Source organism: Erinaceus europaeus, chromosome 4 (genome assembly GCF_950295315.1).
Source record: "Erinaceus europaeus chromosome 4, mEriEur2.1, whole genome shotgun sequence".
NCBI classification, from domain to species: Eukaryota; Metazoa; Chordata; class Mammalia; order Eulipotyphla; family Erinaceidae; genus Erinaceus; species Erinaceus europaeus.
The window spans coordinates 66,110,291-66,138,100 of record NC_080165.1 but is presented as its reverse complement, the minus strand read 5'-3'; the positions used below and the strand labels follow the sequence as shown (position 1 = coordinate 66,138,100).

The following is a 27,810-nucleotide window of genomic DNA, read 5'->3' as shown; positions in this document are numbered from 1 at the left end:
ACCCTAGACCGGTTCCTGTTTCTGGCGGGGGCGTCACCGGGCGGGCGCTCTGTTTTTGCGTAACTTCCGGAGCGACCCCACCCCCTAGCCCCGCGAGTCTTTGGTTGGGAGATTTAAGTGTGGTGGCAGGACAACTTTACCTTTCGGCCGACTGATCCCGCCACTCCTGGCCCGACACGATGGGAGTGACTTGGTAGGAATGCAAAGGATTTCGTGGGGAATAGGCTTTGGCGTCGTGAAAAGCCTTCGGAGCCTGTGGAGTACCGGGAGTGGGGTCGGGGGTTGGGGCTGTCATTCCCCTGGGACCTGAACAAGCGTGTCCTCTGCGTGGGTGAAGGGGGGTAGATGAGCGCCGCGGGTTCTTGGGGTTTGTTTCCTCGGAGATACGCCCCTTCCTCTTGGAAAGCTGTGCGTAGAGCTTTTACCCCATGAGCACGTCAGAGGTCTTCATCTTGGTGCATATGTGCGGGTGAGGCCATTGTACTGCTGGGGATAGGAACTTAGGGTGGGAAATATTGTAGGATGTTGAGAACCTTGCACATTTACGGGCAGCGCTGGAAGGGGTTGGGGGTTTGGCAACCTGTAGGATATATATGTATATTACGTTTTCGGCTGTCCCTGCAGCTACCTGATGCCATTAGACCAACTGGAGTTTGGTTCTAGGGTGATTGTATGGAGATCTTGGATTTAGGGAGATGAGGGGAGAATAAATTATTGGGAATTAGGAGATTGGGTTCTAGGCACTGATAGCTCTCCAAGACAGTTTTCTTACAATAAATTACATAGTTGGTTTAGTTTATATGGACTGAAAAATAAGTATTTTATTGTATTTATTTAGCTAGTTATTTTAATGATAGAACAGAGCACTACTCAACTCTGGAATATGGTGGTGCTGAGGATTGAATCTGGGACCTCATAACCTAAGACATGAAAGTCTTGCCTATTATACTGTCTTCCCAGCCATATGTGAACATTTTATTTCTTTCCAAAAATATATATTTCTTTTCAAATATATATATATTGGGGCCAGGACGGTTTGGGCACCCAGGGCACCTGCAGGTGGGGACCAGGGTGGTGACACACCTGGTTGAATGCATATGTTACAGTGTACAAGGACCCAGGTTCAAGACCCTGGTCCCCACCTGCAGGGGGGAAGCTTCACAAGTGGTAAAGCAGTGCTGCAGGTGTCTCTCTACCTACCCCTTCTGCCTCAATTTCTGGCTGTCTCTAACAAAAAAAAATAAAAACAACATATATGTTGTTTTAATGAGAGAGGCAGAGACTAGAGCACTGATCAGCTCTGACTTGTGCTGGAGATTAAACCTGGGTTTCGATGCCTCAGGCATGAAAGTCATTTGCATAACCACTATACTATCTCCCCATTATTTCTAACATGCTACAGGTCAGTATGGTCCTGTGCCTTTGGAGCTGTAAGTTCCAAAATGCTAAATTAGTGCCCCTTTTTAAAAAAAAAATTTTTTTATATGTATTTTTTCCCTTTTGTTGTCCTTGTTTTTCAATTGTTGTTGTAGTTATTGTTGTTATTGGATAGGACAGAGAGAAATGGAGAAAGGAGGGGAAGACAGAGGGGGAGAGAAAGACACCTGCAGACCTGCTTTGCCTGTGAAGCGACTCCCTTGCAGGTGGGGTGCTGGGGGCTTGAACCAGGATCCTTGCGCTGGTCCTTGAGCTTTGCGCTACGTGCGCTTAACCCACTGCACTACCGCCCGACTCCCAGTGCCCCCCCCCCCCTTTTTTTTTGTCACTCCCAAATCCCCTGGCTCCAGCCCACCCCACCCTCTGCTTCACCTTTGCCTAGGGATCAATAGAGTCCCAGTGGCCACGTTCTATGGACCTTCCAGTGACTTTTCTTTCTTTTTTTTTTTTTTTTTTTGTGTTTTCCCTTTTTTTTTTTTTTAATAATTTATTTCTTTATTGGGGAATTAATGCTTTATATTCAACAGTAAATACAATAGTTTGAACATGCATAACATTCCCCAGATTCCCATTTAACAATACAACCCCCACTATTTCATTCATCATTTTTCATGGACCTGTATTCTCCCCACCCACCCACCCACCCCAGAGTCTTTTACTTTGGTGTAATACTCCAATTCCATTTCAGGTTCGACTTGTGTTTTCTTTTCTGACTTGTTTTTCAACTTCGGCCTGAGAGTGAGATCATCCCATATTCATCCTTCTGTTTCTGACTTATTTCACTCAACATGATTTTTTCAAGGTCCATCCAAGATCGGCTGAAAACGGTGAAGTCACCATTTTTTACAGCTGAGTAGTATTCCATTGTGTATATATACCACAACTTGCTCAGCCACTCATCTGTTGTTGGACACCTGGGTTGTTTCCAGGTTTTGGCTATTACAAATTGTGCTGCCAAAAACATATGTGTACACAGATCTTTTTGGATGGATGTGTTGTGTTCCTTAGGATATATCCCCAGGAGGGGAATTGCAGGGTCATAGGGTAGGTCCATTTCTAGCCTTCTGAGAGTTCTCCAGACTGTTCTCCACAGAGGTTGGACCAATTGACATTCCCACCAGCAGTGCAGGAGGGTTCCTTTGACCCCACACCCTCTCCAGCATTTGCTGCTGTTACCTTTTCTGATGTGTGACATTCTCACAGGAGTGAAGTGATATCTCATTGTTGTCTTTATTTGCATTTCTCTGACAATCAGAGACTTGGAGCATTTTTTCATGTGTTTCTCGGCCTTTTGGATCTCTTCTGTGGTGAATATTCTGTCCAAGTCCTCCCCCCATTTTTGGATGGGGTTATTTGTTGTCTTGTTGTTGAGTCTGGCAAGCTCTTTATATATATTGGTTATTAAACTCTTATCTGATGTATGGCATGTAAAGATCTTCTCCCATTCTGTGAGGGGTCTCTTGGTTTGGGTAGTGGTTTCTTTTGCTGTGAAGAAGCTTTTTAATTTGATGTAGTCCCATAGGTTTATACTTGCCTTAGTCTTCCTTGTAATTGGATTCGTTTCATTGAAAATGTCTTTAAAATTTGTGCGGAAAAAAGTTCTGCCAATATTTTCCTCTAAGTATCTGATAGTTTCTGGTCTAACATCCAAGTCCTTGATCCACTTGGAATTTACTTTTGTATTTGGTGAAATACAGTGATTCAGTTTCATTCTTCTGCATGTTTCAACCCATTGTTTCCAACACCATTTGTTGAAGAGACTCTGCTTTCCCCATGTAATAGTCTGGGCCCCTTTGTCAAAGATTAGATGTCCATACGTGTGGGGCCTCATTTCTGGGCTCTCAATTCTATTACACTGGTCAGTGTGTCTGTTCATGTTCCAGTACCAAGCATGACAATGGCCCTATAATACAGTTTGAGATCTGGGAGTGTGATGCCTCCGGTTCTGTTCTTTTTCCTCAAGATTGTTTTGGCAATTCTAGGTCTTTTCTGGTTCCAGATAAACATTTGTAGCATTTTTTCTATTCTCCTAAAAAATGTGCTTGGGATCTTGATGGGGATAGCATTAAATTTGTAGATGGCTCTGGGTAATATATTCATTTTGATGCTGTTAATTCTTCCAACCCATGAACATGGAATATCTTTCCACTTCTTTGTGTCTTTTTCAATTTCTTTGAGTAGTGACTCATAATTTTCAGTATACAAGTCTTTCATTTCTTTGGTTAGGTTTATTCCTAGATATTTTATTGTTTTTGTTGCTATAGAAAAAGGAACTGATTTCTGGATTTCAATTTCTTCTAACTTAGTGTTTGCATAGAGGAATGCCACTGACTTTTGAATGTTAATTATATAGCCTGACACCTTACTGTATTGCCTGATGATTTCCAAAAGCTTCTTGCTGGACTCCTTAGGTTTTTCCATGTATACTATCATGTCATCTGCAAATAAGGAGAGTTTGACTTCTTCTCTTCCAATCTGTATGCCTTTAATTCCTTGCTCCTGCCTGATTGCTATGGCAAGAACTTCCAACACTATGTTGAATAGTAATGGTGATAGTGGGCATCCCTGTCTAGTACCTGATCTGAGGGGAAATGCTTCCAGTTTTTCACCATTGAGTATGATGTTGGCTGTAGGTTTGCTATATATAGACTCCACTATCTTCAGGAATTTTCCATCTATTCCCATTTTTTGTAGTGTTTTGATCATAAAGGGATGTTGTATTTTGTCAAAGGCTTTCTCTGCATCTATTGATATGACCATGTGGTTTTTGGTCTTGCTTTTGTTGATGTGGTGGATCACATTGATTGATTTATGTATATTAAACCAACCTTGCATGCCTGGGATAAACCCCACATGGTCATGATGAACAATCTTTTTGATATACTGCTGTATCCGGTTGGCTAGAATTTTGTTCAATATTTTAGCATCTATTTTCATCAGAGATATTGGTCTGTAGTTTTCTTTTTTGGTTGTGTCCCTGTCTGCTTTTGGTATCAGGGTGATGTTGGCTTCATAGAAGCTGGCAGGGAGTATTCCAGTGTCTTCAATCTTCTGGAAGACTTTTAAAAGTAGAGGTATTAGTTCTTCTTTGAAAGTTTTGTAGAATTCATTTGTAAAACCATCTGGTCCAGGACTTTTATTTTTGGGGAGATTTTTGATAACTGTTTCAATTTAATTGGCTGTGATGGGCCTGTTTATGTTATCCACTTCCTCTTTACTTAGTTTTGGAAGTTGGTAGGTATCTAGGAAATCATTCATTTCTTCCAGGTTCTCTAGCTTGGTGGCATATAGTTGTTCATAGAAGCCTCGCATGATATGTTGAATTTCTGCAGTGTCTGTTGTGATATCTCCTCTTTCATTTAGTATCCGATTTATTTGGGTCTTCTCCCTTTTTTGTTTTGTGAGTCTGGCTAAAGGCTTGTCGATTTTGTTTACTCTTTCGAAGAACCAACATTTACTTTCATTGATCTTTTGTATGGTTTTCCTATTCTCAATGTTACTGATTTCTGCCCTAACTTTAGTGATTTCTGTCCTTCTGGTTGCTTTAGGGTTCCTTTGTTGTTCTTCTTCTAGGTCTTTAAGTTGTGCAATCAGGCTGTTTATTTGTGCCTTTTCTTGTTTCCTAATGTGTGCTTGTATAGCTATGAACTTCCCTCTTAGGACTGCTTTAGCTGTGTCCCAAATATTTTGATAGCTTGTGTCTTCATTTTCATTGAACTCTTGAAACATTTTGATTTCTTCCTTGATTTCCTCTTTGACCCAGAAGTTGTTAAGAAGTGCACTGTTGAGCTTCCACATTTTGGCACTGTTACTAATCTTTTGTTGATTGTTAAGTGTTAGTTTAATTCCACTGTGGTCTGAGAAGATGCTTGGGATGATTTCAGTGCTCTTGAATTGGCTGATGCTGTCTTTGTGGCCTAACATATGGTCTATCCTTGAGAATGATCCATGTGGATTTGAGTAAAATGTATATTCCAGTTTCTTGGGATGAATGACTCTGAAAATGTCCAATAGTTCTAGTTTATCTATCTCTTCATTTAGCTCCATTATGTCTTTACTGATTTTCTTCCTGGATGATCTGTCAAGTTGAGATAGTGGGGTGTTGAAGTCCCCTACTATGATTGTGTTACTGTTAATATATTGCTGTAGCTCCTTCAGTAGTTTGATGTATTTAGATGGCTTCTCATTGCGTGCATAGATATTAATAATTGTTAAGTCCTCTTGATTGACTGATCCTCTGAGCATTAAGTAGTGTCCATTCTTATCTTTTTTAATCATCTATTTTAAAGTCTATCATGTCAGATATGAGAATAGCTGTTCCTGCCCTTTTTTATGGGCCATTGGCTTGTATGATAGTTTTCCATCCTTGTCTTGTTGAGTTAGGTGAGTTTCCTGTAGACAACATATTGTTGGGTTGTGTTTTCTGATCCATCTTCCTACTCTGTGTCTTTTAATAGGTGAATTCAGGCCATTGACATTTATTGATATCAGAGATTGAAGATATTTTAACGCCAGTCTTGTAGAGTTTTAGAGTGTTTTGATATATGTCCTATTTGTGGTGGTCTGGTTGTTTATAGGAGACCTTTCTGAACTTCTTTCAGGGCAGGCTTGGTGATGGTTGCTTCCTTCAACTGTTGCTTGTCTGAGAAGGTTTTGATGCTTCCATCTAGTCTGAATGACAGTCTAGCAGGATATAGTATTCTTGGCTGAAAGCCTTTCTCATTGAGCACTCGATAGATATCTTGCCATTCTCTTCTGGCCTGTAGTGTTTGTATGGAGAAGTCTGCTGCTAATCTTATGGGTTTTCCTTTGTAGGTGACTCTTTGTTTTTCTCTTGCAGCCTTGAGGATCCTTTCTTTATCCTCATTCCTTTCCAATCTAAGTATGACATGTCTTGGTGTCTTTAGGTCTGGGTTAATTCTGTTTGGGACCCTCTGGGCTTCTTGAATCTTTATGTCTTTGGTGTTGTCTAGACTAGAGAAATTTTCAGCTATTATGGCCTGGAGAATGCTTTCTTCCTCTCCTTCTCTTTCTTCCTCTGGTAAGCCAATAATGCCTATATTGTTTCTTTTGAAGTCATCCCATAGGACTCTGTTGTTGTTTTCAGCATCTCTTAATCTCTTTTTGAGATGTCCTACTTCTTTTTCAGTTGTCTCTAATTCATCCTCAATCTTGCTAATTCTGTTTTCAGCCTCATAGATTCTATTCTCTCTGCCCTCTACTGCTTTCTGGAGTTCATCTATTTTGTTGCCCAGCTCTGATACTGTTTTAGCTTGTTCAGCTAGTTGCCTTCTTAGCTCAGCGATTTCAGCTTTCAGCTCTCTAATAACCATGAGATAATTAGAATTTTCTTCCATTTTCTCATTTGTTGTTCCTGCATTTCTGATTACAATTTTTTCAAATTCTTTACTCACTCCTATTATTATTTCCTTAGCTAATGTTTGGATGTTGAACTCGTTGTTTTGTGTTTCACCCTCTGGAGGACTTTTAGCTGGACTCTTGTCCTGGTTCGAGTCTCCAATATTTTTTCTTGTTGTTTTAACCATTTTATATATGTTAACAGTTTTTTCAATCCCTGAGTTGGAGCTCAGTGGTGTAAAAGCCTCTTTTTTTTTCCCCCTGTAGGCTATGGGAGCCTGAGGGCTTTTAAACTATCAATAGGCTTCTTAGCTTAATCACTGACTCCTGACCAAGAGATAAAGCAGGGTGTGGCAGAGATAATCCAGTGGTTATGCAAAGAGACTTTCACAGCCCCTCAGCTATGCCACCGAGGTATAGGTCTTCTCCTGAGTTTCCTGGTTAGATCTCTGTCCCCTGGTGTCCCTCCCTGTTGCTGCTCCAGATTCTGAGGGTAGTAGCAATGGAGACTCAGAGTTGCACTTAGTGAGTCTCTGGGGAGTCCTTTCCTCCCTTCAGCTGTCCCCTTGTTGTGGAGCAGACTGGAGGTGGTGTCTCCACTGATAAACTGTTGAACTGTTAGCAGCCACTTAATCTCTCCTTAGGCCCCTCTCTCCTCTCTGTCACCAGCCACGCGTGTTTGTACTCACGGGTGATTTACTGGGTTCCTGTGGTCATTCTAGTCCTGTCTTGTTTCGGTCCGGGTGGTCTCCTTTGGTATTCCTAGTTGATCCGGGAGAGGAGAATGGCCCCTTTTTAATGTTGGTAAATGTGAGCTTCTTTCTGTCTAGAAACTGGAGAACAGGAAGTCAGTGACTATAGACTTCTCATAGGAAAATGTGTGGAAACTACTACTCTTAGTAGCCCAGGTTCTTGCACGTTTTGTCAGTGACTGAAGCCTTGATTTCTGCGGTGGGGATGGTGATTCTCTAGTGCCAGGGGAATGCACTAGTAATGGGAATGAAAACTTTGCAGCACAGAAGCATGGAAAATAGAGGGAATATGCTTTGTTCAGAACCATAGCACTATTGACCCTGGTTGCAGAAATTTAGGGATTCTATTATATTTCAAAATAATGGACTAAGACGTTATCAGTGTTTTTTGTTTTTCCAGATGAAGAGTAGTTGGGATTCATAGCACATGTGGTGAGAGGGAGGTGGCACAGCTGATTAAGCATTGGATTCTCAAGCATAAGATCCCGAGTTTGATCTCTGGCATTGCATGTGCCAGAGTGATGCTTTGGTTCTCCCTCGGGCTCATACTCATAACTTCATTCTTTCAAGTCTCTCCTCCTCAGATACAATATGTAAATGTTTTTATCTAGCATATGGCAGTAAACCCAGGGCCATGGATAGGTGCAATACTAGGGAGTGACCTCTCACCTAATTTTCTTTCTTTTTTTTATTGGATAGAGACAGCCAGAAATTGAGAGAGGAGGGGGAGATAAAGAGACAGAGAGAAACCTGCAGCCCTGCCTCACCACTTGTGAAGTTTTCCCCCCTGCAGGTGGAGACCAGAGACTTGAACCTGGGTCCTTGCTACCACCTGCCCCCTCGCCTAATTTTCTATTTATTTATTTTTATTTTGGAGAGAAAAAAGGAGAGACACCATAGTACTGCTCCACCATCCCTGATGCTGTCCTTGTGGTTCTGGGACTAAAAGCCATGTCCTCATGCAGTAAGACATGTAGTCTACTGAATGAACTATCTTTCAGCCCTAATGATTTGTCTTCCTAATAGGTGTTTTAGCAAACAACTGCATCCCTATAGAAGCAGTCTAGTATGGAGATTAAAAGCATGGGCTTGGCACCAGCCTGCTTGGTTTTGAATGTTACTTATTTTTAGTTTAGAATTCTGACTGAACCACATCATGCTGTGTGGCCCCTCTGTATTTACGTTTACTCTTTTGCAACAGGGAGGTAAATAATAGCACTTTTAAAAAATATTTTATTTATTTATTCCCTTTTGTTGCCCTTGTTGTTTTATTGTTGTAGTTATTATTGTTGTTGTCATTGTTGTTGGATAGGACAGAGAGAAACGGAGAGAGGAGGGGAAGACGGGGAGAGAAAGATAGACACCTGCAGACCTGCTTCACCGCCTGTGAAGCGACTCCCCTGCAGGTGGGGAGCTGGGGTTCGAACCGGGATCCTTATGCCGGTCCTTGTGCTTTGCGCCACCAGCGCTTAACCCGCTGCGCTACAGCCCGACTCCCAATAATAGCACGTTTTATAGGACTGATGTGAAGGTTCAAGGTGTTCATTCATGTAAAGGCCTGTGGACACTTCCTGGCACATAGTTGGTCCCTGATGATAGCTATCTCCTGGCTCTATGCTATATGGGAGTGACCACTCTAAAGTTGAAGCCAGTTTAACTCACATAAAAGGAAATCTCAGTAACATTGCTTCACTGTTTTTGGTTGCATTTGTATAAATACTGTTGTTTGTCACTCTCAAAGACTATTAATTAATCAAGCAATTAGTGAGAGTGACAGAACCAGAGAATATTTGGCATATTTGTTGCTGGGTATCAAACTCAGCCCTTTATCCAAGTCACTTTATCCACTACTCTCCTGGGCTGCAAGAGCAGAGTTTTTAGTTCACTATTGCCTTAGGGGAAAATAGAATTGATAAGAGCATTCTAGCCCCAAACTGAGACTTATTCCTTCTTATAGCCAGAACTGGGGGGGGGGGGGGGGGGGATGCAAAGTAAATCCCTTTCTTCTGTGGCTCAGTGTTGCTGAATGCTCAGTCTTTGTATCATCTGAAATTCTTTCTTACATATTGACAGACATGCCAGGTTTAGAATGCTAGTGTGATAAGAAACTCACATTGCTGGTGTGAGAGTCATGAGATTTCTATGCTAGTTCTTAGCAGAGCTCTTAGTGGCTCTCTTTGTCTGTTTCTGTGTCTGCAACATGACAGGACCAGGGCAGATGGTCTCTAACTCCTAGTCCTGGTGTACTGTGATTTCTGAGTGAGTTGCTCATGAGTGCCTGTGAGTTTCTGGATAATGATGATTTGGGCCTCTCTTCTCCAGTGTGTCCCAGATGCCTGTGGCCGAAGGCAAGAGTGTCCAACAGACTGTGGAGCTTCTTACCCGGAAATTAGAGATGCTGGGGGCAGAGAAGCAAGGCACATTTTGTGTTGACTGTGAAACATACCATACTGCTGCCTCTACCCTTGGTGGCCAAGGTGAGTGAAGTGGATGTGCAGGATGACTGGAACCTGGCTTCAAGTTGATGGCTTTCTGTTCTACTGCCATGAGTGGTATTTCTTGAACACACAATAGACATCTGTTTTGTTTTTTTTTTGACAGAGCACTGCTCAGTTGTGCCTCTTAGTAGTGCCAGGGATTGAGCCTGAGACTTTTTCCTTGCTAATCCTCTGCACAGCTGCTGTGCTATCTCCCCAGCCCCAGTAGATGTGTATCTAATTTCATTAATTTTAGGCCATTGATCTCTTAAATTGACTTATGTTTTAGTTCCGAAGTTTCTCCTGAGGTCCAGGAGGTGGCGCAGTGATCAAGCTTTGGACTCTTAAGCATGAGGTCCTGAGTTCGATCCCCAACAGCACATGTGCCAGTGATGTCTGGTTCTTTCTCTCTCCTCCTATCTTCTCATGAATAAATAAATAAAATCTTTAAAAAAGAAAAAGTTTCTCCCGAAACAAGTTTCCTCTTTCTTATAATGTGACTCCTTTAAAGCTTTTAGAAGTTTCTCCTGAAACAAGTTTCCTGTTTTTTTTTTATAGTTAGTGGGATTGGCTAATGCAATAGTATAATCTTGACCTGCTAGTAAATCTTAATATTTAATTTTAAGTATTTAAATATATTGAGTTGTGAAAAGACTTGTGGAAGGTAGTGGTACAGAGGGAAAGAGGATCTTAGCCCTTTTAAATTTTACTTTAAGATTTATTTGTTTTGGAACTGAGTATAGGCACACCTGGTAGATCACACATATTACTATGTTCTAGAACCTGGATTCAAGCCCCATGTCCCATGCTTCATGTGCAGGGAAGCAGTGCTAAAGATATCCCTCTTGCTACATTTATATCTCTTGTTTTCTCTTAATTTCTGTCTGTCTCTATCAAAAAGGGAAAAAAAAAAAACCATCATGAACAGTGGACTCATTGTGCAGGTTCTAAACCCTAGCAGTTACCCAGGTGGCAATAAAAAATAAATAAATAAAAATAAAGATTACAAAGATATAGTATCACACTACACCTATCACCAAATTTCTGTCCCCCCCACACTCCCAATAATAACTACCATAGTGCTCACAAAGTCTTGGAGATAGTTTGTTTACTTCTGTTTTTTTTTTTTCTTTCCCAGTTCTTTGTGAATGAAACCATCCAGTAGTTGTCTTTCACCCCTTTACTTATATTGCTAAACCTATTCACCTTTAGTTCCATACACTTTGTCTCAAAGGACACAATATCCTCTTTTTGACTGAAGATCACTCTTCTATAGAGTGTATACCCCATAACTTCTTTATTCTGTCAACAGGCATTTAGCCTGCTTCCATTTTTTTGGCTATTGTGAATAATGCAACTGTAAACATAGGGGTACATATGTCCCTTCAAATTAATGTTCTCATGTCCTTTGGATAAGTGCCTAGGAGTGGTATTTCTGGACCATAAGGTACCTCTATTTGTATATGTTTAAGGACTCTCCAGACAGTTTTCCAAAGGGGATGCACCAATTTGCATTCCCACTAACAGTGTAGCAATCCTTTTTCCTAACAACCTCACCAACACCTGTCATTGCCTTTTTTGTTGCTGTAGGCCATTCTCACAGGTATGAGGTATAATCTCAAGTGTGGTTTTAATTTGCATTTCTCTCTTTTAAAAAAAAATATATATATTTAAATTTTATTATCTTTATCGGATAGAGACAGAAATTGAAAGGGAATGAGGTCATAGAGAGGGAGAGAGACAGAGAAACACCTGCAGACCTGTTTCACCACTCGCAAAGCTTTCCCCCTCCAGGTAGGGGCTGGGGGCTCGAACCCAGATCCTTGCGCGCTGTAATGTGTGCTCAACCCGACCCTTTAGAAAATGTTTTATTTATTTATTTGTTAATGAGAAAAGTAGCAGGAGAGAGAGAGAAAGAACCTGACAACACTCTGGTACATGTGCTGCCAGGAATCCAACTTAGGACCTGATGTTTGAGAGTCCGGTGCTTTATCCACTGAGCTACCACCTGGACCACTAATTTGCATTTCTGTAATGATTAGCTAAGTGGGGCATTTCTTTCTTTCTTTCTTCTTCTTCTTTTTTTTTTTTTTTTGTTAAAAGATTTTATTTACTTACTGGTGACAGAGATAGGAGGAGGAGAGAGAGAAAGAATCAGACATCACTCTGGTACATGTGCTGCCGGAGCTTGAACTCAGGACCTCACGCTTGAGAGTCAAGCACTTTATCCACTGCTCCACCTCCCAGACCACTAAGTGGGGCATTTCTTCATATTTGTGGGTCATGCATATCAAAAGAGTATCTTTAGGTATGAGTTAGAAAACTGAATTCTCTCTCTCTTTCTTTATTTAATTTTCTTTATTTATTGGATAGAGACAGCCAGAAATCAAGAGGGGATAGGGAGAAAAAGAGAGACACCTGCAACACTGCTTCACCACGCGCAAAGCTTTCCCCCTGCAGGTGGGGACCAGGGGCTCGAACTCAAGGTCTTGCACACTGTAATATGTATGCTCAATCAGGTGTGCCACTACTGGCCCGAGAACCTGGATTCTCTTGAGTTTGACTCTGTAGTAACTTGCCTTTGGATGGTTCATTAACATAGTGATTTAGAGCCTAGATTCTGTTACCAGATTCCTGAGTTCTAACCCTGCCTATTCTTTTTTTGTTTTTATTTATTTTAAATGAGGGAGAGATACAGAGATATATACTCGAGCACTGCTTACTTTTGGCTTGTGATAGTGTTGGGGATTTAACTTGGAATTTCAGACATGAAAGTCTTATTTGCATAATCATTATTCTGTCTCCCCAGCCTGCCTCTGTCTGTTCTAGTTTGAAACTTGAAGTTATTCTCAAAACTTATCTGTGACTATTTTCCCTGCTGGTCATTTACCCACAGATCCATTCCCTGCACTTTCCCTGTAAGCTGTATTTGTCAGGTCCTAGCTAGAGGATAATAAAGAAGATATTTTCTCATCTTTCTGCTCTTGGCCATGTCTTTAGCAATAATTTTTGTCCTTCCTTGCTTTTAGTTTCTAATAGCCCTCTTCCTGGCTTTATTATGTTGGTAGCTCCTAGTGTTGTTATGCTGATTAAATTAATAAAAGCAAAGCTGACAACCTAAGGTTGTCATATAATAAATATCTAATAAATGGTAACTAAGAGTTATACTGAGACTCATCATTGATAAAACAACAATGTTAGTATTTGTTTTGCCCTCAGTAGAAAGGCCATAAGAATCAAAAGAGGGGGAGTCGGGCGATAGTGCAGCAGGTTAAGCGCGCATGGCACAAAGCGCCGACACCGGCTTATGGATCCTGGTTCGAGCTCCCAGCTCCCCACCTGCAGTAGAGTCGCTTCACAAGCGGTGAAGCAGGTTTGCAGGTGTCTGTCTTTCTCTCCCCTCTCTGTCTTCTCCTCCTCTGTCCTGTCTAACAACGACGGCATCAATAACAACAATAATAGCTACAACAATAAAACAGCAAGGCCAACAAAAGGGAATAAATATTAAAAAAAAAAAAAGAATCAAAAGAGTGTAGGTGAAACAATTCACTTGGATGGTGTGCTGCTTTGCACCCTAGGAGCCTGGCCAGCACTACATTGGAGGAAGCTTTAGGACTGCGGTCTTTGGTTGGTTTTTACCAGAGCACTGAACAGCTCTGGCTTATGGTGATGTGATGGATAAAACCTGGGACTTGAGAGTCTCAGGCATGAAAGTCTAACAAATTACTTTTTTTTTTTTTTTGCCTCCAGGGTTATTGCTGGGGATCGGTGCCTGCACCACGAATCCACTGTTCCTGGAGGCCATTTCCCTGGTTGTTTTATCGTTGTTGTATTTATTATTATCGCTGTTATTCATTGTTGGATAGGACAGAGAGAAATGGAGAGAGATGGGGAAGACATATATTTCACAAGATAGGCCAGAGCATCACTCTGGCACATGCAATTTCTGACTCAGTATGTTTGGGTGAAAATTTGTATTTTTAAAAAAAATTTTTATATTATTTATGTATTTTCCCTTTTGTTGCCCTTGTTGTTCTATTGTTGCTGTAGTTACCATTGTTGTTGTTGGGTAGGACAGAGAGAAATGGAGAGAGGAGGGGAAGACAGAGGAGGGAGAGAAAGATAGACACCTGCAGACCTGCTTCACTGCCTGTGAAGCGACTCCCCTGCAGGTGGGGAGCTGGGAGCTCAAACCGGGATCCTTACACCGGTCCTTGTGCTTCGCGCCACCTGAGCTTAACCTGCTGAGCTACCGCCCGACTCCCTGAAAATTTGTATTTCTTTCTTTTTTTTAAACATTTTATTTTTTAATATTTATTTATTCTCTGTTGTTGCCCTTGTTGTTTATTGTTGTAGTTATTATTGTTGTTATTGTTTTAGTCATTGTTGGATAGGACAGAGAGAAATGGAGAGAGATGGGGAAGACAGAGAGGGGGAGAGGAAGACAGACACCTGCAGACCTGCTTCACCGCTTGTGAAGGGACTCCCCTGCAGGTGGGGGAAAATTTGTATTTCTAATTACAGTTATACATTGCTTACTGCTGGGATGTCTTCTGGGAAATGCCTCATTAAGTGAGAGTATTTTCTTGTTAGAGGATCATTGATTATAATCACACAAACCTAGATGATTTGTGAATCTAAATGAGTATAGTCTGTTGGGACCGTCATTCTGTATTTGGAACACATTGTTGACTGAAGCAAGATTAAACAGTGCAAGTTTGTACTTCCCAGAGAGTGTTCCTGCTGCTGTTGGTGGTCTGAGACTCACTAGCTTCGTTTTCATGTTTTTTTTTTAAAGATTTTAAAAAATAATTATTCCTTTTTGTTGCCCTTGTTACTATTATTGATGTCGTTGTTGTTGGATAGGACAGAGAGAAATGGATAGAGGAGGGGAATACAGAGGGGGAGAGAAAGATAGACACCTACAGACCTGCTTCACCGTCTGTGAAGCGACTCTACTGCAGGTGGGGAGCTGGGGGCTCGAACCGTAAGGATCCTTATGCCGATCCTTGCACTTTGCGCCACCTGCGCTTAACCCACTGTGCTACTGCCCAACTCCCTCCTCCCCTTTTGTTTTTTTTTTTAAGAATTTATTTATACATTAGAAAAGAGAGAGAGAAAACCAGACATTACATGTGCTGCCAGGGATTGAACTCGGAACCTCATGGTTGAGAATCCAGTGCTTTATCCAAAGCTGGTTGTTTGCTGTATAAGTTTGTGCAGATATGAAAGTACTCTGTTGTGTTTAGAAAGCAAACATATATATATATATATATATATATATATATATATATATATATATATATATATATGTATGTATGTATACACACAGCTGGAAGTGCTTAAAAAAAACTCAGTTGACTTTCAAAATATTTTTAAGACAGTAAGAACTGCAGGCTCCTCTGAATTAACTGCATAATTAGTGCATATAAGGACAGCTCAACTTTGGACTATGTGTTTTTGTGTTTTGTGCTCGATAGGAGGTGAAAGGTATGATTTGGCAATATGCAGTCAGGAGGGGTGGGGGGGACTTCTATGCAGAGCTTGTCTTCAGGAGGTAGCAGCTGTGGGGAGGCCTGTGTAGAGCTTGCAGTGCCTCCTGCTACAAATCCTTGCCCCGACCCCTGCTGGTCCCCTTATGCTCTACCTCTGCTGTATCATACCTGCTTAGAATGTCATCTTTCCTCCTCTGTTTGACTGAATCCAACTCTCACTTCATATCCTACTATAAGGTCCTGGTTGTTTTTTTTTTTTTTTTTCTTGGACTGTTGCACACTTTGATTTTCAAAATCCCAAATTCTTTCCAAAAGACCTATGCTCTGTCCCACAAAATCATTTTTACTTTGTCGTTTAAAAAGTTTTCAGTGCAGGTGATGTAAAGAGACTTAGATTCAGTCCTCACAAAACCATAAACAGAATATCTGGTTAAAAAAAAACCAGTGTTTTGGGAGTTGGACGGTAGCACAGTGGGTTAAGTGCACATGGTGCAAAGTACAAGGCCCCTCATAAGGATCCCAGGTCAAGCCCCCGGCTCCCCAAGTCGCTTCACAAGAGGTGAAACAGGTCTGCAGGTGTCTATCTTTCTCTCCCCCTCTGTGTCTTCCCCTCCTCTCTCCATTTCTCTCTGTCCTATCCAACAATGACATCAGTAACAACAACAATAATAACTACAACAGTAAAACACAAGGGCAACAAAAGGAAATAAATAAAATATTTTTAAAAATGTCTTCACTTCTCTCTTTTAAAGATTTTATTTATGTATTCATTCACGAAGAAGATAGGAGGAGAGAGAGTGAATACTAGGCATCACTCTGGTACATGTGTTGCTAGGGATTGAACAGAACACTGGACCTCACTCTTGCTTATCCACTGTGCCAACTCTTGGACCACATGGTTTTCATTTATCTCTAATGAGATTGTCAGTTTCTTGAAGCCATGGGTTGGTTAGGTCCTTTATTTACATACCTCTTAATCCAAGTATTGTGGGGAACCGTCATAAACAAATACTTGGAATTGTGGCAGTCTATTCACTCCTGTAGTGTATGAAAAAGGAATCTTGCCTTCTATTTTTTTCTTTTTAAATCATCACGGGCTTTTTCTGATAAAGATAACAATCATAGCACTAAAGCTTCCTTCATTGTGGTAGGAACTGGGCTTGAACCTGGGTCAAGTATGTGGCAAAGAAGGCACATTATCCAGGTGACCTATTTGCCAGCTTTGCTGTTTTCCACTTCTGTGTAACCAAATGTAGATTCCTTTATTTCTTCCCTGAAAATCTATAATAATCAATGATGAAAATGCATTTCTCAGACTAAAGGGAGTGTTATGATGGGGTTTGCAACTGGATGCCCTGATTCCAGATCATGAGTTCTGTCTTCTATAGTTGCGATGCTTGCTTCAAAGTTGGCTAGACTGATTAGAAAATTCTACACAGACTCACTACTACCATTATGGGAAGTACAAATTTTGTTTTATTTTGTTTTGAGGAGGGGTTTTTGTCCCTAGAACTTTATCAGATAGAGACAGAAAAGTACACAGAGAAGAGACATAACAGCACTGGAATTTTCCCCAGTGTGTGGGGGCTGGGACTCAAATGTAGGTCTATTGCATGGCAAAACAGGTGCATTCACTGGCCCTGAAGTCTATTGAAAGGGTGTGGGGGGTTGGGGGGTGCATGGGAGGCTCTGTGTCACAGAAAGCACCTCCCCATCATCCATGGAGTTCTGCTAGTTTTGTCTTTGTTCTTCTCATTTGATACTAAGAATAAAGTTCAGGGCCCTATGCCCAGAACCCTACCCACAGTCTAAACTCTTAACTTCTTCAGCAGTGGTAGATAAGCTATAGCTCTGGTATACCTTTCCAACCTAATGCTTCTCTGAATTTCTGTATCTTAAAGAGGGAGGCAGCTAGGTGGATATGGGAGGGTAGACAAAAGAGACATTGCTTCATTTTGGCATACTCAAATGCTATTACTTTTATTTTATTTTTGTATGATGTGATGATACTGGTGTTGCTGGTAACTCAGCCGGTAGAGCATGCACATTACCATGCTCAAGGACCTGGGCCCACCTGCGTGGGGGAAGCTTCATGAGCAGTGGGGCGGTGCTGCAGGTAACTGTTCTCAGTTTCTTTCACCCTCTTTGTCTCTCATCCTCTAGCTAAGGAAAAAAAAAAAAGCCATTGGTAGCCGTGGAGTCATGCAGGCTGAGCCCCAATGATAATGGCTATTACAAATTGTGCTTGCATGCCTAGGATAAACCCCACTTGGTCATGATGAACAATCTTTTTAATATACTGCTGTATCTGGTTGGTTAGAATTTTGTTTAATATTTTAGCATCTATGTTCATCAGAGATATTGGTCTGTAGTTTTCTTTTTTGGTTGTGTCCCTGTCTGCTTTTGGTATCAGAGTGATGTTAGCTTCATAGAAGCTGGCAGGGAGTATTCCAGTGTCTTCAATCTTCTGGAAGACTTTTAAAAGTAGAGGTATTAGTTCTTCTTTAAAAGTTTTGTAGAATTCATTTTTTTTTTTTTCCTACTCCAGACTTTAAATATATTTGTCAGTAAAATAAAAATGCTCAGCTAACATGAGAGTGCTAAAAATTTGTTTGGTGAAATAAGAGCACCAAGTCTTTTCCTAATAAATTTTCATCTACTGATGAAAATTCAATAACAGACATTCAATAACAAACAGTGTAAAACTGATACAGAAGAAGGTAGTATTGGATAAGGAATAAACTTTTTATTTTTTCCTCCTTAAAAAATTAAATTATTTTATTGGGAGAAATGATGACTTACAAGATGTAGAATTCATTTGTAAAACCATCTGGTCCAGGACTTTTACTTTGGGGGAGATTTTTGATAACTGTTTCAATTTAATTGGCTGTGATGGGCCTGTTTATGTTATCCACTTCCTCTTTACTTAGTTTTGGAAGTTGGTAGGTATCTAGGAAATCACCCATTTCTTCCAGGTTCTCTAGCTTGGTGGCATATAGTTGTTCATAGAAGCCTTGCATGATATGTTGAATTTCTGCGGTGTCTGTTGTGATATCTCCTCTTTCATTTAGTATCCGATTTATTTGGGTCTTCTCCCTTTTTTGTTTTGTGAATCTGGCTAAAGGTTTGTTGATTTTGTTTACTCTTTTGAAGAACCAACATTTACTTTCATTGATCTTTTGTATGGTTTTCTTATTCTCAATGTTATTTATTTCTGCCCTAACTTTAGTGATTTCTGTCCTTCTGGTTGCTTTAGGGTTCCTTTGTTCTTCTTCTTCTAGGTCTTTAAGTTGTGCAATCAGGCTGTTTATTTGTGCTTTTTCTTGTTTCCTAATGTGTGCTTGTATAGCTATGAACTTCCCTCTTAGGACTGCTTTAGCTGTGTCCCAAATATTTTGATAGCTTGTGTCTTCATTTTCATTGAACTCTTGAAACATTTTGATTTCTTCCTTGATTTCCTCTTTGACCCAGAGGTTGTTAAGAAGTGCACTGTTGAGCTTCCACATTTTGGGACTGTTACTGATCTTTTGTTGATTGTTAAGTGTTAGTTTAATTCCATTGTGGTCTGAGAACATGCTTGGGATGATTTCAATGCTCTTGAATTGGCTGATGCTGTCTTTGTGGCCTAACATATGGTCTATCCTCTAGAATGACCCATGTAGATTTGAGTAAAATGTGTATTCCAGTTTCTTGGGATGAATGACTCTGAAAATGTCCAGTAGTTCTAGTTTATCTGTCTCTTCATTTAGCTCCCTTATGTCTTTATTGATTTTCTGCCTGGATGATCTGTCAAGTTGAGAGAGTGGTGTGTTGAAGCCCCCTACTATGACTGTGTTGCTGTTAATATATTGCTGTAGCTTTTTCAGTAGACATTTGATGTATTTAGATAGCTTCTCATTGGGTGCACAGAGCAATGTTCTTATATCTCTCTCCCCTTCTCTTTTTTTTTTTTTTTTTTTTTCTTTTTCCTCCTCCAGGGTTATTGCTGGGCTCAGTGCCTGCACCATGAATCCACCGCTCCTGGAGGCCATTTTTTTTTTCCTCTTTTGTTGCCCTTGTTGTAGCTTCGTTGTGGTTATTATTATTGCCCTTGTTGATGCAATTCGTTGTTGGATAGGACAGAGAGAAATGGAGAGAGGAGGGGAAGACAGAGAAGGGGAGAGAAAGATAGACACCTGCAGACCTGCTTCACCACCTGTGAAGCGACTCCCCTGCAGGTGGGGAGCCGGGGGTTCGAACCGGGATCCTTATGCCGGTCCCCGCGCTTTGCGCCACATGCGCTTAACCCACTGCGCCACCGCCCGACCCCTCCCCTTCTCTTTTTAAGAATTGAATCTTATCATGGCCAGAATTACCCACACCTTTCTGATAGAATTCAGTGGATTTTATCACCCACTGCCTGCCTCCCTTGCCATCTTCCCTTGGTAAATGTTGTCTGTGAGGGGAATCCCAAGACTGCTGAGCTGATGGCAGGTTGCCTTCTGACCTTGTTCTGTGCATTTGACTCTTGTCTATAGTGGCTGAAAAGTCTTCATGCCGAGTTGAATCTCTGTCTCTTGTAGGTCAGTCTGGGAAGCTGATGTACGTGATGCACAACTCCGAGCACCCACTGAGTTGCTTCGCACTTTTTGAGAATGGCCCTTGTCTTATTGCCGACACCAACTTTGATGTGCTTATGGTGAAGCTCAAGGGCTTTTTTCAGAGTGCCAAGGCTAGCAAGATTGAGACCAGAGGCACCCGTTACCAGTACTGTGACTTTCTAGTGAAAGTGGGTACTGTCACAATGGGGCCCAGTGCCCGAGGCATCTCTGTGGAGGTAAGACCTTGGGGACATAGGAGCAGGATGTACAGAGGGGCTGCTTAGCAAAGGGCTCTGCAGATTGCCTGACCTACACGCGGCCTGGCCCTCTCTCCAGATCTTCTGTGCTCCTTCCTGTAGCATTTGGCCTTTTGTTAGTCATTCAGGGATTCTCTAGTCCATGATGAAGAATGGGAGAGAAGCTACTTACACAGCAGGTAGAAGGATCATGATGTCTAATTTGCTGGAGAGAGGAAGAAATACTTAAAGGAGGCAGGTGAACTACAGTGTGAAGGGAATTGTTAACCATCATAAGAAGGAATGGCATAGATCAGGTCAACTTTCAGTGCAGTTAACTTTTTGGACGTGGGCCCTAAGTTACATGGGAATGTATACTTCATCTTGGTATTCTTTTTTTTTTTTCAATCTTTTCTTCTTTATTTATTTATGAATGAGAAAAGAGAAAGAACCAGACATTATTTGGGTATATGTGCTGCCAGGGATTGAACTTAGGATCTCATGCTTGAAAGTTCAGTACTTTATCCACTGTGCCATCTCCCTGCCCCCCATCTTGGTATTCTTTAAGATCTTCAAAGCAGCCCAGGAAGTGCCATGGTAGATAAAACACTGGACTGTCAAGTATGGAGTCCTTAGTCTAATCCCTAGCATTAAATGTGCCAATGATACTTTGGTTCTCTTCCTCATAAATAAATAGGTAAGTCTTCTTTTAAAAAATAAACGGGATGGGGGGTGTGTGGTAGTGCAGCAGGTTAAGTACATGTCATAGAGTGCAAGGACCACCATAAGGATCCAGGTTCGAGCCCCTGACTCCCCACCTACGGGGGGTGGGGTCATTTCACAAGCAGTGAAGCAGGTCTGCAGGTGTCTTTCTCTCCCTTCTCTCTGTCTTTCCCTCCTTTCTCAATTTTTCTCTGTCCTATCCAAAAATAACAACAGCAATAACAATAATGACGGCAATTAGGGCAACAAAAATGGAGTAAAAAATGGCCTCCAGGAGCAAGCAGTGGATTCATAGTGCAGGCAACTGAGCTCCAGCGATAATCCTAGAGGCAGAAAAAGGGGGGGGGATGGTCGTGGTGGTAGCACAACAGGTTAAGAGCACATGGTGCAAAGCTCTAGGACCAGCATAAGGATCCCAGTTGGAGCTCCCAGCTCCCCACCTACAAGGGGGGTGGCACAGTGGTTTAGCAGGTCTGCAGGTGTCTGTCTTTCTCTCTTCTCTCTGTCTTCCCTTTCTCTCTCAATTTCTCTCTATCCTATCCAACAAGGGCAACAAAAATGGGAAAAATGGCCTGCAGGAGCAGTGGATTCATAGTGTTGGCACCCCGTAGCAATAACCCTGGAGGCAAAAGAAAAAAAAGGATCTCAGGCAGGGATAGATAGGATAATGTTTATGCAAACAGACTCTGATGCTTGAGGCTTCATAGTCCCAGGTTCTATCCCCTATACCACCATAAGCCAGAGCTGAGCAGTAGTCTGGTAAAAAAAAACAAAACTCAAATAATAAAAATAAGTCTCCTAAGTTACATAGCAAAGATGTACCCTTTTTAAAAGATTTTTTAATATTTATTTATTTATTCCCTTTAGTTGCCCTTGTTTTGTTGTAGTTGTTGTTAATGATGTCATCATTGTTAAATAGGACAGAGAGAAATGGAGAGAGGAGGGAAAGACAGAGAGGGGAAGAGAAAGATAGACACCTGCAGACCTGCTTCACCGCCTGTGAAGCAACACTCCCCCCAGCAAATGGGGACCAGCGGCTCAAACTGGGATTCTTCCGCCGTCCTTATATTTAGTACTATGTATGCCACTGCCCGACTCTGGGTATCTCCTTTGGTGATGTTCCTTTTCCTTTTTTATATTTTTATTTATTTTATTATTATTATTTTAATATTTATTTTATTTATTTATTCCCTTTTGTTGCCCTTGTTGTTTTATTGTTGTAGTTATTATTGTTGTTGTCGTTATTGGATAGGACAGAGAGAAATGGAGAGAGGAGGGGAAGACAGAGAGGAGGAGAGAAAGATAGACACCTGCAGACCTGCTTTACCGCCTGTGAAGCGACTCCCCTGCAGGTGGAGATCTGGGGTTCGAACCGGGATCCTTATGCCGGTCCTTGTGCTTTGCACCAATTTTTATTTTTTTATTTAAAATATATTTTTTTATTTATTATTGAACAGAGACAGAGAGTCTCCTTGAGACCTTTTTTTCCTCCAGGGTTATCACTGGGGCTCAGTGCCTGCACTCAGAATCCACTGCTCCTGGTGGCCATCTTTTTTTTTCCATTGTTGTTGGATAGGATAGAGAGAAATTGAGAGAGGAAGGGAAGACAGAGACGGGGAGAGAAAGATACCTGCAGACCTGCTTCACTACTTGTGAAGCAACCCCCTTGCAGGTGGGGAGCCAGGGGTCTCAAACCAGGATCCTTGCACCGGTCCTTGCACTTCATACTATGTGCATTTAACCTAGTGTGCTCAGCCAGGCCTCCAATTTTTTTTTCATTTTTTTTTTTTTACCAGAGCACCGATCAGCTCTGGTTTACGGTGGTGCAGGGAATTGAACCTGGTACTTCGAAGCCTCAGGCATGATAGTCTGTTTGTATAACTATTATTCTATCTACCCCTGCCCATTTTTAAAAGATATATATTTATTTCCTTTTGTTGCCCTTGTTGTTTTATTGTTGTAGTTATTATTGTTGTTGTTATTGATGTCGTCATTGTTGGATAGGACAGAGAGAAATGGGGAGAGGAGGTGAAGACAGAAGGGGGAAAGATAGACACCTGCAGACCTGCTTCACCACCTGTGAAGCGACTCCCCTGCAGGTGGGGAGCCGGGGCTCAAACCGGGATCCTTACTCCGGTCCTTGCACTTAGTGCCACCTACGCTTAACCCGCTACATTATGGCCCGACTCCCTCTTTCTTTCTCTCTTTCCCTCTTTCTCTCTCTCTCTCTCTTTCTTTTTAGTAGAAACAGAGTGAAAGAGACCACAGCTCTGAAACTTCTTTCACTGCAGTGGGGGCCAGGCTTGAACCTGGGTCATGCACATGAGCAGCACACTATCCAAGTGATCTATTTTGCTGGTCCTTCTAGAATCTTCAGCCAGCATGACAGGCACAACAGAGACTTGAAATAATTAAAGGGGCCTCAGGGCTTTGTGGGTAGAATTTCAGATTGATAGTTTTCTACTATGAGAATGTCACAGATACCTAAAGAAAGTAATGGCGTGTATAACTAGTCCCTGGTGTTTGGGTTGAATATTTCCCATGGAGTAACTGTTAAATGCTAGGTATCTTTGACTTGGGTTTGGGGGAGATGGTTGAAGGAATGAGAAGTGCAAGAATTCTAAGCAGAAGACCTTATCCTTTGCCCCACACTCACCCTCTTCTCTGTTCTTTTGGTCTCTAGGTGGAATATGGTCCCTGTGTGGTAGCTAGCGACTGCTGGAATCTGCTACTTGAGTTTCTACAGAGTTTTCTAGGCAGCCACACACCAGGGGCTCCTGCAGTGTTTGGGAACAGACATGACATGGTATATGGCCCAGCGGATACCATGGTTCAGTACATGGAGCTCTTCAATAAGATTCGTAAGCAGCAGCAGCTGCCTGTGGCCGGGATTCGCTAATGACAGGCAGCCAGCCGCCTGGTTGAGCTCTGTCCTGAGCAGGACTCCACATGAGGAGCTAGTGCTGCACACTCAGATACTTGAGCCCTAGGAACCCAGGACAGGCATGGAGGCTTTCCTCCCTCTCCAGTTCTCAGCGGTGTCTTTTCTTCTGAGGCTCTGGTCTCCAGTCGCTGACTTTCACACACAGCTTCCCAACAGCTATTTCACCCTCATGTTTTGCTGGGTGCTCCCTGTGCCCAAGAAGAGTGGAGAAGTCTGGAGCTCACCTTTCCATAACCGAGTGTTGTTATGGAAAGCGGTTTGTATCTCTAACTGTTAAGGAGTTGGCATAGACTAAAAGATGGCCTAGAAGAAAAGACTGCATTTTGTGTTTGGACTGTGCTGAAATAAAGGCCTCTTTCTTTACTCGGAACGTGGTTGGGCCTCCCTCCTAGAGATGGAGGAAGTGACGCAATTTATTTGTATCAATTTGTCATGGCTATCATTGATCTGTTTACTGAAGTGAATTGTGAATTGACTTTACCAAGGTGTTGCTTGAGTCTTTGAAGTTTACCTCTTACTTCTATCCATTCTGTTATAACACATTTGAGCTATAGGCTAGGATACTATAACAAACAGGACCTAATTTAGTGCCTACCTGCCTTCCTTCCTTCCTACCTACCTTTGATACATAGTTAGGTGGTTCAAGGAAGATTAAACTCAACAAGGTTATCAGGAGCTGGTTCCCTTTTATTTTGATGTCAAGCTAACACTAAGGTGTTACCCTTACAAAATCAGCAGATTCATCCATTTCAACTCCATGTTGACTTTTTTTTTTAAAGAATAACCATTGGAAGGGGGCAGGTGGTAGCACACCTGGTTGACACGTGTTATAGTGCAGAAGGGCCCAAGTTCGAGTGCCTGGTCCCCACCTGCAGGGGAAAGCTTCATGAGTGGTGAAGCAGGGCTGCAGGTGTTTCAACAGCATAATGGTTATGCAAAGAGACCTCAGGCTCCAAAGTTCCAGGTTCATTCCCCCACACCACTACAAGCCAGAGCTGAATAGTATCCAGTAAATAAAATAAAAAAAGACAAATTAAAAAGACAAATAAAATCTAATGATTTTTTTAAAAGAAAGAATATCCAACTTTTTTTTTTTTTTCCTCCTACCAGAACACTGCTCAGCTGTGGCTTATGGTGGTGCTGGGAATTGAACCTGGGACCTTCGATGCCTCATGCATTATGCTATCTCCCCAGCCCCACATTCTTTTGTTTTTCTTTTTTTAATTTTATTTTGGGTAGTAGGGACAGAAATTGAGAAGAGAAGAGATAGGTAGGTGGGTAGGTTTGTAGGTAGATAGACCTGCAGCACTGCTTCATTGCTCATGAAGCTTCCCCTCTGCAGGTGGGGACCAAGGGTTGAACCAGGTGTGCCACCACCTAGCCGCCTATCTACGTTCATTTTAAAACTGAGGGCTGGGATTCAAATCAGCATTGGTGAGAAGGACACTGGGACATCAAGCTTCTTATTTGAGTAGCTATGTGCTCAGTTAAAACTCAGGGATCCCTGTGACTAAAAGATAAGGGAGGAAATGAAGGGCCAATTACTTACTGCTGCTACACAGAACTCAAAAGACACATCTGTCGGGAAGGCCCCCTGCTCCATCACTGATACTATGGTCTATTTACATAATCATTGTTTTGCCTGAGACCCGCCCTGCCGGCAGGGTACTAGTTAATCCCACTGGTTAGAACCTTCGCAACAGCTGCTATGGAAGCTTTCTACCTTCGTGCTCTTTTCCCCACCCCCTCTCCTAGCCATTTCCTTTTCCCACTTGCCACTTCTGGAGATATATATATATACGCAATGTCTCTAATCAATAAAGGCATTGCATTGCATTCCCACTCCGCCATGAGTCCCTGGATCCTTTCTCTTAACTGCAATGCTAGTCCAGCACACATCCAAGAATGCTGCTGCTTTTTTTAATTTTTAATTTTTTTTTATTTATGAGAAAGATAGGAGGAGAGAGAAAGGACCAGACATCACTCTGGCACATGTGCTGCCAGGGATTGAACTCAGGATCTCATGCTTGAGAGTCCAAAGCTTTACCACTGTGCCACCTCCCAGACCACCAAGAATGCTCTTGGTTATTGTTTGCAGCTAGTAATCCCTATAGTGAAAGTATTCACTGAGTTAGATTGGGATAGTGCTGATTTCAGAGCCACTAGTTAGTTAGTTTAGCTGGATTAGTCAGACTAAAAAAAGTCAAGGCTACCTCCTCTAAGTCATAATGATCAATGCATTGTTATTGTCTTATGTGCCCAGAGGTCAGAGTTAAGAGTTGCTGACCCTGACACTTGCAATGTTGCTTCATGGTTTCCTAAACTCTTTTTATTTTTTAAAGGTTTATTTGTTTGTTAATGAGAAAAAACATCACAGCATCATTCTGGCATATAGTATGCTAGGGACTGAATTTGGAACCTCATGCTTCAGAGTCCAAGACTTTATCTACTGTGCTACCTTCCTGGCTTCTCCTGAACTCTTTCTCCTTACCTCATTTGAGCCTCTGAACTGCTCATTTGACCTCAATTTCCAGCTCCTTCCTCTCCTAGCTGTAGAAATGTTCAGTCAGGCTAGTAGAAATGGGTTTAGGAAATGTGTGCCTGTACATACCTGCACTGTGTCTCCAAGGGTGAGGTGCCTTATTAAAGGCAGTTACAAAGAAATTATGTGCATCTCTGTGCGCTCAGATGTAAAGGCTGTGCTATGAAGATCAAGCAGTGATCATTGTTGTCTTCTAGCTTTGACTGGCAGGAAATTCGATTTACTTTATAACTGTAGAACTTGTTGCCTTACATTTTCTATTCTTACCCCCTCTTGTTTTTGTTGTTTGCTTTTTAAATTGAGGCATGTTTTCCATGCTGTTTACATACAATAAATGCATTTATGATTTTTTGATTATGAATTTTCCTTTTAGGACCTTTTTTTTCCCAACTCCAGCGTCACTTTATTGAGAAAATGTTGATTTACAGGATTTTTGTTGTCACAATGGTTCGTTTATTTTTTCCTCCCCTTCTCTACATAGAGAGGAAGAGAGTGATGAAGAGACAGCACTGCTGCACCACACATGAAACTTGTGCAGTGCTCCCATGGGATAACCTGAGACTTGAAGCTGCATCATCATGCTTACTAAGTTGTGCTGTACTGGATGAGCTATCTTCCAGCCCCCCCCCCCACTTTTTTTGTCTTTCTGACTTATATTTCTTTCTGACCAGATTATTTATTTACATTTAATCTATAGGCTGCTTAAAATATTTTTGTCAGACAAGATAGTATATCACTAAAATTTAGCACAGTATATTCCTGAAAATGAAAATATTTAGAGAACAAGTGGACTGGGGAGTGATAACAAAATGGGTATGCAAAAAGACTTTCATGCCTGAGACTTCAAAGTACCAGGTTCAGTCCCCAGCACCACCATAACTCAGAGTTGAGCAGTGCTCTGATAACAAATGAAAAAATATATAATCATAAAAACAAACTATAGGCAATAAAAGAAAATTTAAAAATGAAAATGAGTGTAGCACATGTAACTTGTGCATTATGAAGAATTATTCTATTTCCTTTAAATTAACTGGTAGTATAGACTCCTGGACTATGCTTTGCCTCTCAGACACAGTACTGACTCATGTATTTCTAGTCTGTTTTGTTTTTGTTGCCTTCCTTGGTATTTGGGCACATAATTTATCAGCCTTCAGTACCAACAATAATCAGAACTGTCTTTGAAAATGGCCATTTTTAAGGCTGTGTGTGTATATATGTGTGATAGTGGCTAGAGCATTAAACTTGAAAGCATGAGTCTCTGAACTC

At 41.5% G+C, this 27,810-nt stretch overlaps 1 protein-coding gene across 3 annotated transcripts; it reads left to right on the top strand.

The window, feature by feature from the left end:
• The first annotated feature begins 40 nt into the window (after positions 1–40).
• Positions 41–27,810, top strand: MED20 (mediator complex subunit 20). Of its 3 annotated transcripts, XM_060189822.1 has the most exons (5): positions 9,892–10,024; positions 13,775–13,836; positions 17,550–17,635; positions 20,082–20,335; positions 23,742–27,810. In XM_060189822.1, the coding sequence occupies exons 3-5, from the start codon at positions 17,560–17,562 to the stop codon at positions 23,955–23,957; spliced, it is 546 nt and encodes a 181-aa protein (XP_060045805.1). In that variant the 5' UTR covers positions 9,892–10,024; positions 13,775–13,836; positions 17,550–17,559; the 3' UTR covers positions 23,958–27,810. The 3 variants fall into 3 exon arrangements, with proteins under 3 accessions (XP_007529808.1, XP_060045805.1, XP_060045806.1); XM_007529746.3 differs by lacking the exons at positions 13,775–13,836; positions 17,550–17,635 and adding an exon at positions 41–193 and having other exon boundaries at positions 9,870–10,024; XM_060189823.1 differs by lacking the exon at positions 17,550–17,635.

What these genes read in the sequence shown, in the direction of transcription:
- MED20 (XM_007529746.3), top strand. An exon ending in CTCTACCCTTGGTGGCCAAG is followed by an intron (nt 10,025 to 20,081) that starts GTGAGTGAAGTG and finishes TGTCTCTTGTAG; the next exon opens with GTCAGTCTGGGAAGCTGATG. An exon ending in CCCGAGGCATCTCTGTGGAG is followed by an intron (nt 20,336 to 23,741) that starts GTAAGACCTTGG and finishes TTTGGTCTCTAG; the next exon opens with GTGGAATATGGTCCCTGTGT.